The 24022-nt window shown below is 43.4% G+C and overlaps 1 protein-coding gene across 2 annotated transcripts in view; it reads right to left on the bottom strand.

Annotated features, from left to right (window-relative positions):
- The window catches only part of ARHGAP6 (Rho GTPase activating protein 6), a 1083331-nt gene that overhangs the window by 373974 nt on the left and 685335 nt on the right, over positions 1-24022 (bottom strand). For both annotated transcript variants that reach the window (XM_085622292.1, XM_085622293.1), the window contains exon 4: positions 16437-16693. In XM_085622292.1, the coding sequence (XP_085478418.1) occupies positions 16437-16693 (257 nt within the window). The remainder of the gene's footprint in view (positions 1-16436; positions 16694-24022) is intronic.

The raw sequence follows: 24022 nt of genomic DNA, 5'->3' as shown, positions 1-24022 counted from the left end.
AAGTTCAAGGAAAAGCGCATAGGGCGGTAAGGGGAGACAGAGCTTGAGACGAAGCAAAGTTCTGCTGAATGGAGAATGAACTGGACACCAGTCTCTCTGAATCTGCTACTTGAGATAACTGAGTGAACACTCTCACCGTATCTGCTGTCGGTATCCAAGCGGACTCCTTACTCAACGGTAAGCCTACCGGAGGACGAGAGACCCTGGATATTCTGAAGTTACTCTGGAACTCTGATACCACTTCTCCTTACTTCCGCGACTCTGGTTCAATTCTCCAACTGACTAATGTTATTTCTCTCTCAGACTTTAAGTCTACAATTCTCTCTGAGATGCGTCTCCATCCGCTGACAACAGTCCTGCGGAGACAAATGAATTTCCTAGTGCCAGGAGTTCTTTTGTGAGGAGCGTGAACTAATGCTCCCTCACACGACTATGGTTAAATTGAAGTGCGCAGCAAGACGCGCTTCGTGAGGAGACGAAGTCTCGTGATCCCGCGAGACTTCAAACGCAATGGGCTAGTCAGGAAAACTCGGCGGCCATCTTTGAACGAAATCTAAAGCTCTAAATACTTGTCCATAAATTGCAGAGGGAGGGCTTAACCCAAACTCGATGCAGTCCTAACGAACTGCGCGGCGTGATTGTAGCATTCAGCCCCATCCTGACAATCTTCAGATCAGTCGTATCTATGACGTAATGAAAACAGTGCAGAAATGCTATAATACAAGACTTTGTTATCGAATTAGATTTTTTTTTTTTTTTAGATATTGTGGCAAATCGATTGGTCTTTTTGATATAGGTCTGATGAAGGTCTAATCTTGGTAATATGTATAAGAGTGATGATCTAAGGATATGATATTTTAAAGCAGACCAGTTAGCATCCGTTATGGAGAAATCTCTAAACATATACTTTTACTGATCTGCATTATGAACTTTATCACAAGTCTTTTCTTCACTGCTTGAATACTTATTTCTGTCCTCTGTATAAAACAGGTGATATAGTAGAGATTGTTGATCTAATAAGCTGACATTTTTGTATATTGCATGTTTAACTGATTTTATAACTTTGTTCTGGTTTAAAATATTTTCAGAATGTGCAGTGTTAACATTTTATTCATGGGGCATGAGTTTTTGGCTTGTTTTGCCTAGCTGGCATATTATTAGTCAAATAAATGAACTTTAACAGGCTTCTGCCAACCTCAATTCTTGCCCACTGCAATTAACCTATGAAGGAATGGCATATGACTCTTCTACATCAACGAAGGAAATATCCACAGCTAAGTTGCATGAGAAGAATTATTTTAGTTGAAGTGTTAATTATATTTTTCAATATCTAGAATGTATTATTTCTGCCAGCACAGAAGGAAGATAAAGATATATGCAACATGTGAAAAGTATGGCGAAGATAATAAAGGAATTAGAAGTTGCTCTATTTCAGGATTATTTAGATAAAGGCTATATAATAAAGTGAAATAGATACCAAAAACAAATTGCAGACCCTCTTATTTTTATTGTAAAGTATGATCATCACTCTTGTACTTCTGAACCTTGTACAGCAAAAAGTAAAACATAGATAAACAGATTACAAGTTTTAACACTTCATGTGATTCCTGATAAAAGTATTATATATTGAAACACAAAAATAAAAAAGGAATGCCGTCTAGAATACACTTTCAACATATGAAATTAATTCGTTTTTTGTTTTATAAACTCCTGTAGGAAAAGACTGGTTGCAAACCAGATCTTAGATTGTTCAAGCAGTTTAGAGGGAGCAAGGTGAGGTAAGAGGGGAGGCTGGGGATTTTTTTTTTTGTAAAAAGGCTATTTTTCGTTTCAATCTTGGAACCTTCAAAGAAGAATAACCATGCTCCATGTTTCAAATTCAAGAGAAATCTTGAATTCAGTATGCAGAAATAAGCAGTTCACAGATGCAGTGATTTATGTGTAACACATTTAAAAAAATTGATCAATCTCCTCTGCTGTTTTTTTTTCTTTTTTTAATTGAATATAATAATGCTAATGATTCCATTACTATTCGTGGAATAAAGCAATATAGTTTGTGCCGAGTTACAAATGTTATTATTTTGTATTATAGGAATAGGAGCAAGTGACTACTTTTCTTACTCACTATTGAATTGTCAACATCTTCTTAACCCCTTTGCTGCTAGCCCTCCCCCCCTGTGCTAAGACTTCTTTTGGCTATTTGTGGTAGTTCGCACCAAGGCCACTGTAACTTTTTGTCTACATAAGGTATCCACGCCAAATTCGTGTCCTTTTCTTCCATCATCATAGGGATTTTAAAGGGACCAAGGGTTTCTGGATTTCCCCGGAGGGGACCCAGATTTTAGCCAAAATAAAGCTAAAGTTTGGTTTTTCTGAGGTAAAGAAAATGGGGGGAAAAGTGCTGTAGAAGAAAGAGTCTGTTTTTTCCCCTGAAAATGGTATCAACAAACAGTTTGTGGTGCTGAAACCACCATACCCCAGCTTTCAGGGACAGACAGACTTTTGTCAGAAAACCACATTTATTTACAAAGTTTTGCCATTTTACTGGGACATAGCCTATTTTTGCAACTTTTTGTGCTTCCAACCTTCTTCCAGTTAGTGGTAGAAGTGTGTGTGAAAGCAATAATGGATCCTGGAAAGCTATACATTTATAAAAAGTAGACAGAATTCTGAATTCAGTAAGATCATTTTTGTAGATCCTTCAAGGTATATTTATAGAAAAAAACAGTTGAAAATAAGAAAATACGAAAATGACATGGAAAAAACAGCCATTTGTGCCAATGTTTTAACCTGTAACTTCTTGTAAGTATGACAGATTTTTTAAAGCAATTCCCTGTTACATCCGTTGGACCTTTCTTGTTGTGAGGATATATAGGACCTTTCTTGTTGTGAGGATATATAGGACTTTTAGTTTATCGCCTATCCCCGTTGCTCACATCAGGGTCTCCACAGCACAAAAGACTAGCAATGGGACTGTTTTCTACACTTAGTCCTATGACAGCCTCACTCACACCAAGAGAATTGCTTGGGGCAACAGCTGAGTGCACTACAACCTACAAATTATATATGCCTGACCTTAAGATGGCTGTCCAGGCCTGTCCTCTGGAAGCATTGCTAATGAATGCATATCAACCCTACAGTGAGTCTTGGCTTCCCAGTAACTCCAGGATGGGTGCTGCCAATTGATCTATGACAATGCCCTCCAGACTGAACCCTTGAACATTGTACACACCATGGAGCCAATTCAACATGGCCCATGCCCGGTGGAACTTTAATGGAACTTTCGATGGACCTCCGACGATGCCCCCTGGGTGCATACCAAAACTGTTAGTACTTACCCCGGTGCACGTGCAACCTTGACCGATGCCCAGTGGAGCAGTCATATGCAGCTATAGAGGAGTCTGTCCTTGGTTTCACCCGCTCGGCCGTCACCTACCCAGTTGGTCATCTGACATTATTTTCCTCGTTTCCACGTTGTGTTTCCTTTTCTCCCCCTCCTCCTCCCTCTGTGATTCATTGATGTAACTATTAACCTGTAACTCGCTGATCCTCATGTAAAGCGCTCCGATACCTCCAGGTCTAGCCAGCGCTATATAAAACTCTTCAAATAAAATAAATAAAGTAGGTTCACCAAGAACCTGAGGAACCCAGAGCCAATAACTGAGCTGCGTCTTACAATGGTCATTTCCTAATTGTATAGCAATTCATTTGGCAAAATATAAAGAGTGAAACATAGGTATCAAGGACACCTATGTAATTCCAAAATGGGAACAGAATATAGAGTTGCCATGCCTCACTGGACCCCCCAGGGTGTCTAGTTTTCAGAAATGTGTGGGTTTGGTACGTACGTTTTCATAGATGGCCGCCTAGTCATGGGCCAAAAGCTCAAGTTCCCCCCTTGCAAAACAGGTGGTTTTGGGATAGGTCATTTCAATGTCTCCACAAAACGTTTTAGACCCTAGCCTGTCATGGTTAATTGGCCCACCCACACGAGTGAGGTACCATTTTTATAGGGAGACCTGAGGGAACGCTGAGTGATGGGAAATTTGTGTCAGCCCGGTGATCCCACAACTTCCCCACACAGAGATGTGAGAAAGTTTGATTTTTTTCAGCTACATTTGAGCTTTGCAGGGGATTCTGGGTAGAAAAACCCTGGGGGATCCACACAAGCCATACCGCCCTGAACTCCCCGGGTGTCTAGTTTTCAAAGATGTCTGTGTTTGGTAGGTTTCCCTAGACGGCTGCTGAGCGCAGGGCCAAAAACCCAGGTGAGCCCCTTTGCAAAACCAGGTCATTTTGTAGTAGGTAATTTTGATGTCTCCACAATATGTTTTGGACCCTTCCCGGCCACGGACACTTGGCCCACCCATAAAAGTGAGGTACCTTTTTTAGCGGGAGACTTTGGAGAATGCGGAGTGAGTGGAAGTTCATGGAACCACGCGGATTCCAGAACTTTCCATCACAAAAATATGGGGAAACAAGTCACCCTATCCTGGACTCCCCTGGGTGTCTAGTTTCAAAAAATGTATAGGTTTACTAGGTTTCCCTAGGTGCTGGCAGAGCTACGGCTCAGAATCTACAGCTACACATTTTGCAAATAAATGGTCCTTTTTCACTGTAAAAATGTGGAGTGTCCACGTTGTGTTTTGGGCTGTTTATTGTCGAGGGCACTAGGCCTACCCACACAAGTGAGGTACCATTTTATTCGGGAGACTTTGGGGAATTTGGGGTGGGTGGAAGTTTGTGGATCAACGCAGATTCCAGAACTTTTCATCACAGAAATGTGAGGAAAATGTTTTATTTTTACAAAGTTTGAGGTTTGCAAGGGATTCTAGTTAACAGAACCTGGTGAGAGCCACACAAGTCGCCCCCTCCTGGATTTCTCGGGTGTCTAGTTTAATTTTTTTTAATAGGTTTTCTAGTTTCTGTAGGTGCCGGCAGAGCTCTGGTCCAAAATCCACAGCTAGGCACATTAGGAATAAAGGGTCAGATTTCACTGGGAAAATGTGATGTGTCCACGTTGCGTTTTGGGCTGTTTTCTGTTGTGGGTACTAGGCCTATCCACACCAGTGAGGTACCATTTTTTTCGGAAGACTTTGGGGAACGCTTGGTGGGTGGAAGTTTGAGGATCCGCGTAGACTCCAGAACTTTCCATCATAGAAATATGAGGAAAATGTTTTTTTTAATACAATGTTAGAGGTTTGCAAGGCATTCTGGGTAACGGAACCTGGTGAGAGCCACACATGTCACCATATCCCGGATTCCCCTGGGTGTCTAGTTTTCAAAAACATACCGGTTTGCTACGTTTCCCTAGGTGCCGGCTGCTCTAGGGCCCAAAATTCACAGCTGGGTACATTGAAAAAAAAAAGTTCAGTGCCTAGTGGTCTTCTGCTGCCCTGGGGCGGGGGACACATTGGGGGCTATTGCCCCATCATGCCCCCAAGGGGGGCAGAAAGACTGCAGCTATTTTTTGGGGGCTGGGGGCATTGGTAAGCACCCATTCGGGGGAACAACCCCCACCCCTATGTACAAAAACGCCAGCGTAATCCCTGGTGCCTAGTGGGCCCTCTGCCCCGAGGGGGGGGCAGATCAGGGGCTATTGCCTCCAAATGCCTCGAGGGGGGCAGAAAATCTGTGGCATTTTTTGAGGGGGTGGGGGCATTGGCATGCCCATTCTGGGCATCCCCCACGACTGACCATTGAAAAAAAATATTCCCTGGTGTCTAGTGGGCTTTCAGCCACCCGGGGGACAGATAAGGGGCTATTGCCCCTATCTGCCTCCTGAGGGGGGGGGGGGCAGAAAGACTGTACCAATTTTGTTTGGGGTGGGGGCATTGGCATTCCCATTTTGTGCAGCCCCCACCCCTACGTATAATTTGTTTTTATTCCGGGTGCCTAGCAGGCTTTCTGCCCCCCCCCCGAGGGAAGATCAGGGGCTACTGCCCCCACCACTCAATCTCCACTCAAGAAGTCGTAGAGTTGACAGGGTCGGGTGGAGGACCCTTCACTGCTGCTGCGACAGAAGATCCTCCCGAAGGGGCAGCCTAATCAGAGGATCGATGCTCAGTTGGAGAAGTTTGGGATACCAGACTCTCCGTGCCCAGTCTGCATTCACAAGAATGAATTGGGTCCAGTCGCTCCTGATCTTCTTGAGCACTCTGAACAGGAGTGGTATGGGCTGGAAAGGTATACAGGAGGCCTGAGCTCCACTCAAGACGAAAAGTGTCGCTAAGCGAGTGCTGCCTTGAAAACTGCAGCACGCAAATCTGCTGACAATGCGCATTCTTGGAAGAGGAGAACAAATGTAACCATGGCTCTCCCCATTTCTGAAAGAGACCTTGCACCGCCTCCGGATGGAGTATTCTAGCAACACTGGTTCAGGGAGAAAACTTCTTGACCAAAAACCAGAACAATTTTTTTTTCAACAAATTTATCCCTGAACCACTGTTCCTAGAAAACGGTTTAGTGGCCCCAGGTTCTGGGCAGTAGCGCTGCCCATATTTGTTGTAACCACCTTACTACAGCAGATTGCTGTGTGGACTTTAGAGATTCCACATCCAGTCTAAATCAGTATGACGGATTCTGTTACCCCTGTAAATTCGGAGGAATACATTTACAGGATTAAAAGTGGACCGTCCCTGCTGGGGCAGTCAAATACTAAAGCACATGTAAGTGAAGCCCAGGCACTCCTGGATGAATTGGAGAAATGTTAGAAAAAAGATGTTCGCACTACATTATATGCATGTATGGTGACTGAATATTTTAAAAAACATACGATCCCTGTGGGTTTACAGGTACAACATGTTCCTGTGATTTTTACCAAAGACTCCAGATTCCGAAAAGTCTTCAGTCACATTGGGGTCACTTGTTCCCGTCATTGATTAGTGTTAGGTATTGACACAATGCTTGACCACAGTAAAACGGAATTGTAAATAATTGCTGAATTTGAAAGAAAGAATAATGAGGGAAATGTGATTGCTGGTGCTAAGGCTGCGATCGATAAAGTCAACAAGACAATCATTGAATTTGAGAAAATTGAACGCAATAAGATCAATAAGGTACAAAAAGACATTATCAGTTTATGCAAGAAAAAGCACAAATACTTGGCAGACTACTTTTACACACAACCCAAACACTGCTTGAGAATTATCAACTTTGGGGCATTTTTAATAGACAAACAGCGATCACTTTCTCTGAATCCTCTGCCAGTTAGGCTGAGGAATTGGAAGCAGGTGAAGGACCAAGTACCGGTACCCAAGCATCTGGCTACTCCCATTTTTTAGGACAGCTAGGCCGAGGCACTGATTTATCCGGGCCCGTTTTATCATTCTTTAGCTATGCCAACAATTGTTGAGAATAGCAGTGGATAATGTCTCTGATTTTAGCACCCCACATTACAGGCATGTTTGATATTGTGGAGGCACTTTTGTAGCAAGACACGTATGTCCGTCATGTCGGCCGACGGATAGGAAGAGGTTGAAGCACGCCTCGACTTGTTTCTTAGGCTTCTTACCTGACCAACCCAATGACGTGAGTGGAAGGACAGGGACAGAGCGGAGCCCGGACCTTCCTATCATCTGGGATCGGGAAGCGACCTCAGGGGCAAACGGCATGCAGCCAAACACCAGGCAGCTTTAGGGACCGCTCCCTCAAAGCCTTCAGAGCCATGGCCTGGCAGTCAGACAATTTCGAGTCGGGGTTGCGCTCCAGACACCAGAGACAAATTAAGTGTGGATCCATCAGCAACATGGCATATGCAACACAGTTTTAATCTAGAAGTATTCTTTGACATTGAGGAAAATTCTACACACCAAAATCAGTGAATTGTTTTTTAAAAGCCTTTCAAAAACTGACGGAGGGTAGCTCTATTCACGGATCTCTACTAGCTGGCTCGGAAAGAAAAGAACGGACATCAGCACGCCAAGACGACATGGATGTTACTTCTCGCATGGACGACGATGCCAATGATGTCCCACAGAGCTGGCCGACACCACCTAACCATGCAGAAAGGTACTGTTCGAGCAAATGTTTTTCAGATCCAACTTTGGAAAATGTAAGGTAAGGAATCTGTGGCTAGATGTCTATCAGATTATCCAATATAGGGATCAGTGTTTGACTTCATGGTCACAAATCCCAACTGATACACTCAGCCTTTCATAGTACTGAGCTTGATAACGTGAGAATTACTGAGTTGGATGCAGTGCAGGAAAAGAGGGGGGATACAACTGGATTGCGGATCCGGCAACTGTGATTGGGTTGGATCTGGTACTATCGTAATCTACCTCAGAACTATATCGCCCACATATCCTACTGTCCATCGTATACCACTGGTGTACATTGTTACCATGTATCCTTGTCTACCCCATGTAACTATCTACTCCATACGTAATTCGTACAACTGCGACCATTTATCGTATACCTCGTGTACACTGTTGCTATGTATTTGTTCTTATTCCATGTAATGAATTTACCCCATATGTAACTCGTGTAACTGTTACTTTGACAACTATGTAAAGCGCTCTGATACCGTCTGGTCAAGTTTGAGCCATAAAAAAATTCTATAAATAAATAAAATTCAACAGAATAAATAAAACGTAATGCAGTGGTTGGGATTGTCCGCACTAATAAAACTATTGCTATCCAAAGAACCATTTTTAGCAATCTCAGAATAAAGAAAGATTGATCAAAAACAGTGATGCTCTAAACCCATACTTTGAAATTTTAATGCAGCTCCTTGATGCAGGTTCATAGCTCACTGTACTGCAGTGGAAGGATTATAACTAGGATTACTGGATTCATGTGGTTCGGCAGCTGTGGCGTTATCCACATAGTTATAATTTTACTGCATTTGCCACTTAATCCATCAACTGCTGCGTAATCTGCAGATTTAAAAAAAAAAAATAGCTTTTAGCTCAATCGGTTCAAAAGTTACTAAAAACATGGTGACCAGTGTTTCCACACTTTGGAAGTCCCTTCACAAAGGTTGACTAACTGGTCATTTCTCAGTTGTTTATTGCTGTATTTGGTTGATAAACTGATCTCAATGAGGTAAAATGTTGGGGTGCAATTCTGAAAAATGACAAAAATAATGAAGCAATATTATCCCTAAATAAGCCGCATTAAATTGGTCTTTTCTAGCCGCATGATTTAATCAACCCTGCCACATAATTTAGTCCTCCTCTGCTACATAAATCCAGTGGCCCCGATATAACTTATGAACTGCAAGTAACAAAAGGAACTATGTGACAGAAGTAGTAATCCACAGACCTATCTACATAAAATAGAAATGTATCCCCACCAAGCTACACGTTGTGCTCTGCAGCAGGCACACTAACCCTCTGTGCTCACTTATGAGCCAAAACTGTGATTAGACAAAGCACATCTCTCTCTCCAGCAAGTACATGTGCCACTCTCTGAAAACTGGGCACATGCTAGTAAGATAAATAAGGAGATTTGGGCCGGCCAGCCCAAGGTGAAAATGGCCATAACACCCGACTAGGCTTCCAGCGAGGCCTCTCAGCATTTCTGCACTACCCCCACCTACTATGACCTGAATGTGAAGGCTTGGCAGAGGAGGAGTCAATGAAAGACATTGCTTCAATTCAGGACCGGGCTGGCCCCGTGGGGCTGAGGTGCGAATGGCCCAACAGCCACAGCAACACATGGCCTCTCTAGGAGGCCTCTGCATGCTGTCCACCCTCCCCCACTATGGGCTCAATGTGAAGCCCAAGTGGGGTAGGGATCATGGAAAGGACACAGCTTCTGGGCCAGCTGGAGGGGGCGTATATTGGCGGGGGATACACTGAATCGGTGCAATGGCCACTACATCACCTGGCCTCTCAGCAAGGTCATTTAGACTCTTCATATTCCTCCCCCTCCTCCAAGGTGAAGATGGTCCAAACACAGCCACAACACTGGCCTCCAACTATCCTGCTGCAAGCCCAGCATCCCTGCATACCATATCTAAGCATAGTACTATGTGTCTCTAGCCGACCCGCCTATGTTGGGCGTATACAACGGTGGCCTGAGCAGGTCGGCATGGCGGGAGCCAGGGAGGACAGTAGAACACGGAGGGCAAATGAAGGAAGCCTCTAAAAACTGCCAACAGCTGGCACTCGGGCACCACACATCAGCCCATGGCCTACTGCCTGCTTTGCCAATCCGACCCTGCAGGAACCAATCCCTTTTAGTCCTTTTTAGGTCTCGGCTAGCGAAGGCTGCGCTTGCGCAGTCTCGCTCGCGAGATTTAACGTTTTTCAGAAGTGGGGCTTGAACCCGGCCCCTCTTCTCCATTGGCTGGCGTCTTAAATGCTGGTCAGCCATTGGAGAAGAGCTTTGTCTATCATTACAAGCCCCGTCTTTTTCGGATTCGGGGGCGTGTTTTTTCGCTTCTTTCTCATCTTGAAGCCCGTCCCTTTTACATTGGTGGGCGTGCTTCTATTTATTTTTTTTTTTCAGGGTTGTTCTCGTGTTTATTCGTGTCTGTTGCTGGGATGTGCAGAGCGATTTCCGAAGCTCTAAGGTAAGCGATCTTTGTTTATGTGCATTTGTTTTTTGCTATTTTTGCCATCTGGTTTTCCTTTCTCATCAGAAGGTCTACTTCGGCCCGTGTCATCTCGGTGTAGCGTCGCGCAAGGAGTGTTTTGTCCGGAATGTATGCTGCTGGTTGCGGGTCTTAGGTAAGCCATCTTGTCTTTGTTTCTCATCTAACACTTTTTTCATTTTTTTTTTTTTTTTACAGGTCTTCCCCGGCCCGTGCAGCGTCGTGCATGGAGTGCTTTGCCCGGTATGTATGATGCTGTTTGCGGGTCTTAGGTAAGCCATCTTGTCTATGTTTCTTATCTAATGCATTTTTCGGTTTGTTTTACAGGTTTACCCCGGCTCGTGTCGTCCCGTGCAGCGTCGTGCATGGAGTGCTTTGCCCGGTATGTATGATGCTGTTTGCGGGTCTTAGGTAAGCCATCTTGTCTATGTTTCTCATCTAACGCTTTTTTCTGTTTTTTTTACAGGTCTTCCCCGGCTCGTGTCCTCCCCGTGCAGCGTCATGCATGGAGTGCTTTGCCCGGTATGTATGATGCTGTTTGCGGGACTTAGGTAAGTCATCTTGTCTATGTTTCTTATATAATGCATTTTTCTGGGTTTTTTTACAGGTCTTCCCCGGCCCGTGTCGTCTCCGTGCAGCGTCGTGCAAGGAGTGTTTTGCCCGGTATGTATGCTGCTGTTTGCGTGTCTTAGGTAGGCCATCTTTTTGTATCTATTTTCTTCTAATGCGTTTTTCTGTTTCTTTTACAGGTCTTCACCTGGCCCGTGTCGTCTCCATGCAGTGTCGTACAAGCTTCTTTAAGGTAAGTACAACAGTTATTGCTTTTTATTTATTTTCTAGTTTATAATTAATTGTTATCACTTGTATGTGTTTTTCCATTAATTTGTACAGTGTTTAATTTGCAGAGTTTATTTAGATATATATTTAATGCTTTTTGGGTGATGTTAATAGACGTGGTTTTTGACGAAAGTGCGGTTATTTGTATTTTGTGGGGAATTCCTTATTTAACTACGGCAGGGCGGGGCAAGTTTTTAATTGAATCTGCTGTTGTCGGTATGTTCTGTTGGTTTCCAGATCTAACGGTAGGCGGGACGCAGCTACAATCTGGTAAGTGCAATCTTTGTCTAATTTTTATTTAGATTATTTTTTAATGTACACATTATGCATCTATTGTTTATGTATTTGGCCTTTTGGTAGATGACTGTCATTGTTTAATGTTGTTTGATTTTGTTGTACTGTTTTCTTATTGTGTGTAGCGTCATCTCAAGGAAAGTTACAGGTCTACCCTGGACCATGGGGTCTCCGTGCAGCGTGGTGCATGGAGTGCTTTGGCCGGTATGTATGATGCTGTTTGCAGGTCTTAGCTAAGCCATCTTGTCTATTTCTTTCATCTAATGCATTCTTCTGTTTTTAGGTCTCGGCTAGCGAAGGCTGCGCTTGCGCAGTCTCGCTCGCGAGATTTAATGTTTTTCAGAAGTGGGGCTTGAACCCGCCCCTCTTCTCCCCTCTTCTCCATTGGCTGGCCTCTTAAATGCTGGTCAGCCATTGGAGAAGAGCTTTGTCTCTCCAAACAAGCGCTGGCGTTTTCGGATTCGGGTGTGTGTTTTTTCGCGTCTCTCTTTTTTTACTCCCTGCCCCTTTTACGTGTGGTGGGCGTGTTTTTTTTTTTTTACCATCGGAAGGTTCGGCCATTTTGTGCGCGGTCGGAACGGAGCGGGACGTGGGGTCGCCTCTTCCTTGCTGCAAGGCTGATCTCAGCGTTTCCTGGCGCTCGAGGACGTGCGGCAGATAAGTAACCGGACTCTCCGACACGACTGGCTGGCTCCGACACGCTATTTTATTTGATATGTGGGCGATGCTAAAGTGCAAATATGTTATATTTTAACTACAGCCCACTTGCCAACTTTATAAAATTAAGTTGATGCATGTTGTGTTATCTGCATCTGCATATCGTGGCATGGATGTCCTGGAATAGAATACTGATCCGCTGTATCCTTCACTCCAAGTGTGCTGTTTAGCATCTTGCTCAGGGCAGGTCAGACTGCTCTGAAGATCACGTTCGCGTGCCCCCCATAAATGTCTCCTTGCAGCGTTGTGCTCAACGGTGTCCACGTCAGTCGGACACGCCCTAGGTAGGTTCAGATCCCCTTTATATAAAGCCATTTAGTTTACATCGATGATGGTACGCGAGTAAGAATACACACGGAGTCCCGGTTTGCGGGAGGGAACAGGCATACTAGCCGACACAAAAGCAAAATACGGAAGTATACATTGAATGGACAGATAGATCCACGTGCATTTTCCCGAGCAGTTAATACGGAAATGCCTTCATATGGAGTTCATTGTATCACTTGATTCATTTCATTATTGTATTGGTAGTATTTTATCGTCAGTAGTGATTGCCAGGATTATTCTGAAATGCTAAATGATAATGTTTCAACCCCGATTTACACTAGTCGGGTAGTGTTTAACATTTCTCAAAATGTTGCAGAATTTAACTATAGCCCTACATTGGTGAATTAGCCTCCTGGTTTGGGGAAAGTTGATTTTTTTTCTGAATAGTCTTGAGAATATTGTTGAGTAGTAAATTAGCCTTCTTTGCACATGTTAAACATCTGGCAGGCGGCAGAGAAGTAACAGGACTCGGTCTTTTCCTTCTTACTTAGAGAAGTAAAATACAGTGTCCGCTTCTGCTCTGCCGCTTCAGCTGGCCCCCCCACTCTTTCCCCTCCTCCTCACCTCTTTCCAGCAGTGTTTTGTACAGCGCCTTCGAAGCACACAGGGCCGGCTTTAGTGCCTGTGGCGCCCTGTGTGACAATGCTTCAGCTGCCCCCCCCCCACTCTTTCATTCTTCCCTCTCTTTCTGTCTAGCAGTTCTTCTCTTACTGAAAACCTTGACTTCAAGATGGGGTTCTCACTCTCTTTCCTCTACTTTCTTTTATTTGCTCCCCTGTGAAATGGATCCAAAAAAGAAAATCATTTTTGCTGAAAATGTCGTATTTTAATTCTAAGGTGCAGCATCTGGAATAGGTTAAAAATATGAAAAATAATTAAATAAAATAAGACAGTGGCAGCAAACTGGCCAGATTGATTTTATTCACACCCTAACACATTAGCGCTACTTTTACAGAGTTTGCCAGTGAAGCGCTATTTTTTTTTTCTTTTCTTTGTTTTCCCTGGGCTTGCAACTAGTGCACCAATCCTGGAGGTACTGCAAAGTGTGGATTGGAAAACAAATGTGTACTGCGGCTCTGCGTCCAGGGATGTGTTTTTTTTATTTTTACCATACTGCTAACGTTTTGTAAGGATATCAGCAATGGACATTGAAATGGGACCATTCAAGGCCCCTTTCAGGCAAAAGCACCCACTGATTTCTGAATAGTGAGTGTAAAAGCGTTAAGGTAACAATGTTATTCCTGCTTGCATTTCACATGGTTTGCTAAATTTTGCATTCCCCTATGAGTGTTTCCTTTTTCCAGGATGATGTTACTTTTTTTTGTAGGCCGCATATTGCTCTTGTCTATTGCGTCATTTAAATTTAGCCTCATCCAGGTGTTTATAGCCGGCAGCAATTGGGTTGTAGTTGAAGGCAGTGTGAGTTTTTCTCAGTGGGACAGTATGGTGTTCAGTGGGGGAGACGATGTGGCACTATGACCAGAGCTGCTGAATTTGGAACTGGGGAACCAGGTTCAGCCTTAATAACCAGTCCACCAGACGACTCTCCAGAGAGCACAATCCCATGCTAGACCTTAGAAGGCTTCGCAAGACCTTAGAAGCGCTGGTGTCTTAGCACCAGCAGGTGGACTCTAGCACTGGCAAGTCTGGGTTAACCTTCAAGGTTTGTCCACCACAATCCATACTGAAGTTCACCTCCAGTCTTGCTAGCAGGCCTATGAAGCAGCACAGCCAAGAACAACAGTGACTCTGTCACTGAGGTCACAGGACCCTTGAGCAGGGCCATCTCTAGGACAGTGCAACCGGTGTGACCGGGAGCTGACTTTGGGTGGAGACATTATGTTTGCAAGTAAATTAAGGTTTTAAAAGTGCTTTAATTGGCCTCCAGCAATTTTCGGCAACAAAAAGTAAGCACTGGCAGAGGCAATAAATAGGTCTGGCATAGGCTGCCAGACAATTTGGCTTTTTCAACGCTAGTTCTGTCATGGCTTTTTTTAAAGTTCAATTTTAGGGAAGCTGCTTAGCCCTCAACAATACACAAAAAGAACACTGGCTAAAAGTAAATATATGTTTTCAGCAAAAAAGCACCCATTGCTAGATTAGTCGCTAACACTGAAAGAAGCGTAGCTACTTTGTGCGTGCATGAGCCCCTTGTGGAAGAGCTGAGAGTAGTCACTTGCATTGAGATGAGTCTATAGCGGAGGCGAGCTGACCATGCCGTGCGCAGCAGTAGGCCGATTTAAAAAGTGAATGGAACAGCAACAGACCACTGGATTAAGAAGGCTGTATCTACACAATTTTAGTAAAAAAAAATGTTTTCTTAACACCAGACCTTAAAGGATTGCTCGCTTCTGTATGTATACATGAGATAATGAAATGTAATTTGGGATGATTCAGTGCTCCTTTGAGACACAATATAGCTTCTCAAACCATTGCCATGCAGACACTCTAGAGTAAGTTGAATGATACATCAACAACCAACAGCATTAGGTGAGAAAGAAGCCCACTGTGTATCTTACAGTACAGGCAACAAAAAGCCAAACAGACTGTCAAGCCAGACCTCACAAGTAGTAGCAAAAACATACAATGCTCTTTTTAGATTGCTAAGCATGTGGTTGGTCACTGGTCACAAGAGGATTTTGTCTGAGAGTGCACTTCCTCATCTAGTGCACGACAAGAAATACAACTACTCCGGTTACTGCTCATGTTTGTCTTGCATCAAACTAACAGCATAACTCAATTGCTTTCGGGTACAGTGCCATGGAAGGGATGGGCAGAGAAGGACTGGATACACATGACTCGGCCGTTCAGTTCTGGTTACACACAACATGAAGATGGACCAGGTTGTGGTGACCATGATCAGGTCCCTTACTGTTGAAGCCATGGCAGAGCAGTCATGGATACAATGACCTATTGCAGGGGGCATTTGTGAAGCTACTTTGACAGCAAAAAAAACTGCATTCACAGTATATGAATATACCAGTCAGAACAGGTGTAACACGAATATGTTATTTGAATGAAAACAAAACCCTCATGAAAACGTATCCATTATAACTTGGGCTACAATGAGGATAATTAGTGAACTTAGAAGAATAAGGAGATTCAGAGAACGGATTCAGTGTCTTAAAGTGAGTACTTAGGCTTGGCGTTAGTAGACCAGGTTTCAGTGCAAGCCACTATATCAAAAGCCCCCTGGGCCAGTCTGGAACTAGTTATGTCTATGCACTTCCTCATACATAAAGCTTCTATAGCCAAATAGGACTCAAAGGCTGTGAATACCATGGGGATGAGGCAATATCTGGAAAGAAGGCTACTCATCACACCAGGGGCAATAGGTGGTAAAGGTGTATTAGGCCAATGGTATCAACACTGTGCTCACAACAGTACACATTCTCATATCCCAGCAGGGGGGGGGGGGCGGGGGGGGAGTGGCGGGGCAAATAGACAGCCACGTTTGAAGAGGTGGGGCGGGTGCTAGGCCATACCTGCAGCTGTAAGTACCATATGCCCCTCACGCGGAACATTCATTTAACACTGCCTTATTGGACATGGCAGAACAACAAGTCACAGTCTTAGAAACTCGCCCCCAGGCTCATAAAATGGGAAAAAAGAACATACTGAAACTAAAGGGAGCAGACAACAGCATATTTTACCTCTGGCCCACGTTTTAAGCGCCCCTTCTTTGCACACATGGCTTTGAATACTGCTGGCCACTCACCCGCCTCCTTGCACGTGGAGCTGGCTCTGGCGTGTTAGGCGAGGTGGATTCATTGGGGGTTTCCGAGGTTGAGCTAAGAGATGAGTTACTGCTTGAGAGTTCCTTGGTCGACCGCCTCGTGCCAAATGGTAAAATGGAGGCCACAAAGTCCGTCACTTCTTTTTGCTCCTCCTTCTGAGAATCCTGCTTTAGCTTCTGGGCTCTGTCATTGGCTATTACCTGGGACAGTGACATTCCAAAAGCCTGGGGCAAAGATTCTGAAACAGAGAGATGAATGTTGCATGTGACATCGATTTCACAAGTGATACATGTCAAGGTGTGAAATGCAGTGAATTCGGATTATCATTCAATAATTATTTCAAAGTCCAATTTTTAGCTACATGCCTGGGTTCCATTAGTGAACGCAGAGCCACTCATCTGTTCCTGCAGCCAACACTTCTCCCAACCACAAGCCTAAACGATGCTTCGTGTGCCAGACATGGGGCCTGCCAATTGTTGTTAAGCACGAGATTCTAAAACTTTCAAGACTTTTTGGCAGGGGCTGCAGGGCAACAGCATGAAGTAGCAAGGCATGTGGGAATCATATGCTTTCAATCTGTACAGGAAGCAGCACAGATGGATACATAACATTTATCAAGACCTCAGGCAACAGTTTGATCGCAACACAGTAGGAAAATACAGAGTATCTTCTATTCTTTATATTGAAAACGCACTTCCAATTGATGGTGCTTAGTAGTGTCCAGCGCTAAAAGTGTGCCGGTGTTTGCAGGGAGTGAGTACCGGCACTAATTTTGAGGTCTCGCCTGTCAGAGAGCACAAGCTGTCTGAGAAAGACCTACTGTCAGCTTACATTGGGCACTGATTTTACTTATTATTAGTTGGTTTTACTGGCATTCTTATTTCCTTGCTTCTTTTTCAGTGTCTTGCCTTGACCCTGTTGTATTGGTCCATTCAGCAGACCATACCCTCTTTAACTGTGTGCTTCCACAGCTCACTTTTAGTGAAATACTTTTTTTCTTTTTGCTTAAGCACGCCACTCGCAGTGCATGTGTTTTTCAACTGTCTTCTTTGTACACTTCTCTCCCCTCCATCTGCACTTGTGCTACTCTCCCTTGCCTGTATCCTTCTGACCCCCGTTAGTCTCTCTCATCAGAATGCTTCTCCACAATGCTCTCTCGTCTGTGTGCTTCTCTTTCCCTCACCTACACCCCCACTTTGTTCTCTTGCCCATGTTCTGTGCTTCTCCCGCCGCACTGCGTGCTGCTTCCCCCGCTGTCTATGTTGTTTCCGCACCCGCCCTCCTTGTTGCTGTCCCCACTCACTTAAAATATATATATTTTGCACTATTTTTAAACAAAATTTACCAATACACCTCAGATCAGTAAATAAAACATAAAAAGGCATGTGCATCATTTTGAAGGAGTGCAAATGACGCACTGGCCCCTTTATAGCGATTTCTTTTCCTTCTGTATCCAAGTTGCACATCATCAGGGATGCTGTGCAACATCAATAAAACCACTGGCAAAGCAAATGGTTACCAAAAGCTTTGCGCAATCTTTTTAGGTCTCGCTAGAGCCAGCGCATGCGCTGGCGAGACATTTAGTTAGTGGGTATTGAAATTGCTACCCAGGCAGCTGGCCTCAAGCGTGCAATTACGCGCACAATAGAGCGCAGAGTCGCCATCTGCCTTTCCTTTGTTGTCATGGGTAATTAAGCACCTCTCTCGCGGGCACCTTTTTTTATTGCAGTTCCATGACGTGCTCTCTGTTTAACTTCCAGCGCTAAGAAGACACAGCGTGCAAATTTTGTGACACGAAATAGTGTGGCATGAACTACAAAATATGCTGGATTTTTACTAATACGATGTAGCTTCATTAGCATGTCATAAAACTGCTTTTGTATAACCCAGTCCCTCCTGAATGTGGTTACCTCCTGACTGTCTGCTATTCATTTAATTAAACCATGGAATTGCTTCCCCGCTTGACAAACCTGTATATTTTTCTGCAAGTCAGCCGGTAAAACTAATTAAGCGATGTGAACGTACATAGTGATATACATTCAGGCATACTTATGGAGCATTTCTGACAATTCTCACGCAGCCCCATATCGATCATAAGAAATGTTTTATTACGAGGTTTATGCCATTTTTTCTAGTATAAATAAATCGAGAAAAATATCACATTTGTTAACTTGTCCTAAGAAGAAACCGTGCACTTCCTGAAAGAACGATTTTCAAATTATGCAGCAAGGCGCGTAATCACTCTTTCTTTGCTGTACCTCCAAACTTTGTGGCAAAGTTCATTTCCGCTTCTCGCAGGCGCTCATAAAACATGCGCAATTGTGCAAGTGACACAGGAACCGGCCTGTGTGTGTGTTGGGACATTAACACCAGGCCTATTGGCTTTATCAATGCTCGTTTTTAATGCAGGAACTTAATTTAATTAGGCAGGCGTGGCACGCAACTAGTGATCTCTGAGTGTGACATTTTCAGTATCTTTGGTTAAATTAGAAGATTTTTTTTTCCGTTAAATGAGAAATACAAATTTAGCTTTTTGAAAGGTGTAGACGTGAAGAAAAAATAAAATGTCTTCCAAACCACATTTTCCAAGTTGTCTATAGCCGAAAACATATACACATGAAAATATTTTTTATTTTTCAAAAGTTGCATCAAGATAATCAGTACCGCAACTACGGAGCAAGGAATAGGGACATTCTGATAAGCTGCCTAGAGCACAACAGCGGTCCAACTTTTATCCATAAGAGTCACATCTATGTCAGATTTTCCGCATATTTATGTCAGATAAAACCATGTGAAATAAATCTGAATAGGAATCCACTTTGCTGTTGAGAGGTTCTACTGAAAAACATTATGGCATTGAACCTCGCGGAATAAGACAGGACACCCACACACTTACTTCAAGTGAGCACAGGGAGTGATTCACCTGCTTTCTACAGCATTCAATTTTCAGTTGCCATCAATTTTCAAACAAAGTGTTCATGCTAAAAATAAAATCTGCATCATTCGCTTGCATACACATGGATTATGTTTACACCATTGTCCAATCGCAAAACACTAAAAATTCTTCCCAGAGGCACTTCTGCTTTATTGGTGAGGCACTCGGGTTACTGCATTTTAATGGAGGATGTAGGCAATGCATATGGACCTTCTCAAAATATGTTTATGTCAGATGAATCTCCAGATCTGCTCATTAGCTATGACCCCTGTCACGACACACAGGTTACGGATTAATGTGGGGTTCAGCTTCTGAAGTCACTGGGGTATTCCAGGAAACATCAGACTTTTAATACGCCATCTCTTATGTCTGGCACTATTGTGATACGTTAAGGTCTTTGCCTAAATGGGTCTTCTACTAGCAAATCACAGCACCCACACCCCTTTCCATTTCAGACTCAGTTACACTCCATTATGTCCTCTGTCTATTTCTCTCTCCGCATCCCAACTGCTCTGTTTCCTTCCCTATCTCCCCGGCCTGTCTCGGTCTTCCTCTCCGGTCTTCTCCACACATCACAGCGACAGGTCCCCCCCCTATCTGTACGTCATTATGTTAAGGAACGGTCCTAACTTATCTACCTGCCTCAAAATAGGCCCCCTATGCCAGGCAGTACTACCTGCGGCTTGCAGAGATGTCTATTCAGTAGGTGGTTACAATGTTTATGATATTTCCACAAGTTCACTTTTTTGGATACCTTCCCGACACTAAGCGGTCCTTCTTGAAATAACTGCGCATATCCGGTTTAGGAACATTACCGAAGTAGGACTTCTAATCCAAGACAAGCTTTTTTCTCCCACAAATAGCTGGACCATGTTGTCATACATTTTTAACTGTATCAGCTGTTCTAGTAATTTCTAGCAAAATTCGAGAAAAAGTGAGGTGGATGATTTTGAGTTGCTGCACTCGGTTGTGTATGGTGGATCATATATTAGGAAAGTTATCACTCAATGACCTGAAAAACCTGGTAAAAACTATGAAAAATGTTGAATCCTTATAAAATTTCTATCAAACTCTATATGTCTAAGGGCACGTAGTTGTCTAAGGGCACAACTTCTGGAAACCAAGAGAAATGTACTCTATTTTGGGCAATGATGTCAGACGTTATGTTAAAACAAGCATTGGCATAGCCAATAGGTCTCGCCTTTGGGACCTTATACGTTTTTAGCCATGCAACAGTTAATGTTGTTGCGATAAGGATATTGTGCTGCATAACTATATACTTATAAGATCCCAAAGACGAGACCTATTGGCTATGCCATAGCTTATTCTGCATAGGGATTTACTTTTCCTCAACAGATTTTGACCCAGGGTAAGGGAGAATGAGAGAAAAGTAGAACAGGGAAAAAGCAGGAAGACGAGAAAGACAGGAAAACAGTGACAAAGGGAGGATTGGATAAATAGACATAAGTGTAGGATGGTGGAAGAAGAGGCGTGAGGTGGAATCAACACTATACAGCCTTTGAATTCAGCAGCCATGGCATTTGGCAGCGTGGACCGCATGCCCATTTGAGCCCCTGAAAATATTTTATTTTTAATAAAAAGTTAGCGTTAGTAGTGGTCCCATTTTTTTCACATTTCTTGCCACCTCGTCAGTCCTTCAATAATCCGCCCAAGGCCTTTACGTAGAGAAAGCCATCGTTATGTTCCTGTGATGTAGCCAACCTCTCCTGCCTTTTTATGTCGAGTCTGTGAGGCATTCTGTATTCAAGTATGGACCTGAAGCCCTGCGCACTCTCTGCCCATCTTTTCAATTGGCTGCTGTGACTGTCCTTTATATAAATGTTGGCTTTTGATTAGTTAATAGGCTTATTAGTCCCTCCTTAGTACCTCCGGGTCTTACTTTGTAACCTCCCATCAGGACTGGACCTTTTACGTTTGCCCTTATGATATAGCTTGCATTAGCCCTTTGGGAGAACTCTTTGCTTAATTAATCTAAAGAGCATGGGACGCCAGCTTTAGCAATGGTGGCCACTTTTTTTAAAAACCTTAACTGCAGTGCAATGGGGCCACTCACCATTTGCGGGATGGCTGCGTGGCTCGCCTTTTTTCTTTTTAGCAATACATCATGGCGGCCACACACCTTGTTTATGGACTGTGTAGTCCAGCCAGTCTTAGTATTTCCATCCAGATAGGGTGGCTGCTAAAAAATATAACACTGCGCCTATGTCATTTTTGGAACGCTTCAGTCCTAGCCCCTGATAGTGCCGAGCCTAAGTAAAGACAGCGTCCCAAGGGAAATAAAAACAAGCATTTGCAATGCAATAGGTCTTGCACTTGCGAGATTTTGAGCTATTGGCATTGCAAATTTCAATGCCTTTTATTTATATGTTTAAAAAAACCTGCAATAATAAAAGGCATTGTCATTTACAATATCAATAGGTCATAGTTTCGATAATGCGAGACCTATTCGTGCAAATGCTTGTTTAGGTCGAGCCGGGGCAGGGTATGTCCTGCTCTGCAAAGCATGCTGTATTCAGGTTGGGACCTGAAGCTCCCCCATTTCCCTGCCCATCTTTTCAATTGGATCCTGTTACTTTTCTTTCTAAATGTTTGCTTTTGATTCATGAATAGACTTAGTGGTCCCACCTTGGTACTGCCTTGTCTAGATTTGTAACCTCCCAGAAGGAGTGGGCTTTTTACTTATGTTGTTACAAGGTCTTCTTTATCTGGTCTGTGCACACGGTTTTCCTTAATGATCTTCCACTATTCCACCCACAATGTGCTTTCCTACAATGCAGCACGCCACATGCTTTTATATTTTTAATAGTAATCTATTCATTTAATTTACAGCGGGGTCTGCTTTCACTATAGGGGCCGCGCTGCTTTTTTTGTTAAATATACAGCGTGGTCCGCTTTTACTTTAGCGGCCACGCGTCTTTAATTAATTTACAGCACGGTCCACTTTCACTTTAGCAACCGTGCTACTGAACCTTTCTTTCTTTATTTTTGAGTGAAAGCACTCCAAAAAGCGCTTTCACCACCAGCCAAAACGCTTTAGGTGCACACCTTACTTTGGTTCTCCAAATCTCTGGAAAATTACAGCCTACTTGAAATAATCATTATGTGAACCATCAATCCTGTATATATTGTACATTACCTTGCGCTGTGTTTTTCTCACGTTGTCACTTGCGAAGTCACGTCTTGTCACGAGCACAATGTACACTTTTCTTTTGGGTTGCCTTTGCATCCATGCTTAACAGTGCTGTTATAACTGTTGTGTAACCTAGTCTTCTAAATATATGATGCCTAAGAGCACATTTAACGAATAATTTGGAGTCTCTCGCCTTTGTTCTTCTATTGTAATGTCTTGCACATACAAGTATAATTATTTTCAATGAATCCGGTTGAGATTTTTTTGTATATTTGTACTTCACTTTAACGGTGGGCACACCCCTTTGTTTAGACACTGCTCATTGTAACCTGAATACGGCGATCAGCATGTGACAAAAGAGGTGCGGCCACCATTAAAGTGGTCTTGCATTTGCGAAAGTTTGAGCTAATGGCATTATAAATAACAATGCCTTTTAAAAACACAAATAAAAGGCATCATCTTTTACAATGCCAATAGCTTAACCTCTTGGAAATGCGAGACCTATTGCAGTGCAAATGCTTGTTAAATAAGTGTGTCTTAGGTTTCTGCAATATGCTAGAGAAGTGTCTGTAACTCCTAGCAATGGTAGTTTAGTAACAGGCTACAGACTTACATTTTAAATGTTGAAAAAACATGCACATACACAAAGTGGTCTATAATGTAGTTCAAGCATTGTGTGATGTCCCTTCCTTTGACGTCAAAGGGTGTGCAGTGAGGTCTGTGATCATGGTGAAATAACACACCACTGCACGCACCTTGCGTTTTTGGATGGTTGCCCATAATAACACTAGGTAAATAGCAAATCAATTTTAAGTAAGTGGAGAAACAGCTAAATAAAACAGGAAATTGAAATAAAACCTCAAAGTATTTAGGAGCTGGGCGTGAGTCCCAAGTCTCTATCACAGAAAACGTATCCGAAGGCTGATGGCAGACAGAATTAGAGGAAAGGGAAACGAGTAACACATTCTCACGCATTTAAGTCTGTTTTTACTCAGAGAACTCTCCGACACTTCACTTTTAAAGCGTTCCAACGTGCACTCTCTAGAAATACACTGACCCAAACAGGGTCACTACATGCGGACCGGAAGTGAAGGGCGCTAATGATACAACAATCGTCCTGCAAGGGTTCTACCGAAACATCCCACAGTCGGCTGAAAAATGAAATCACAATGGACTTTATGAGGGAATCATGTTAACTTTTTTTTTCTTTAACACTAGGAGCACATTTAAAACCCTTGATGCAATGCAGATCAGCAAAAAAGTTCTTGCACAGTTTTGCCACAAAAGGAGAGAGCAGAACAGGCCCCCATCTTCTAAGACTGGTTCTTAACCTTTTGAGTTCCCAGGATGCTATTTTCCAGTCCAGTGAGGACCTGGCTTGGCAGTTCGGTCTGCACTGTTCCCATGAGGCACAGGGTCAAGACTGATTTGCATATGGCTGGGTCTAAACTGGGGTGGCATGGTGAGCAAAAGAACGATAG

The sequence above is a fragment of the Triturus cristatus genome, chromosome 8 (assembly GCF_964204655.1).
Source record: "Triturus cristatus chromosome 8, aTriCri1.1, whole genome shotgun sequence".
NCBI lineage: Eukaryota > Metazoa > Chordata > Amphibia > Caudata > Salamandridae > Triturus > Triturus cristatus.
The sequence above is the reverse complement of the archived record's forward strand: the minus strand, read 5'-3'. Positions and strand labels throughout refer to the sequence as shown.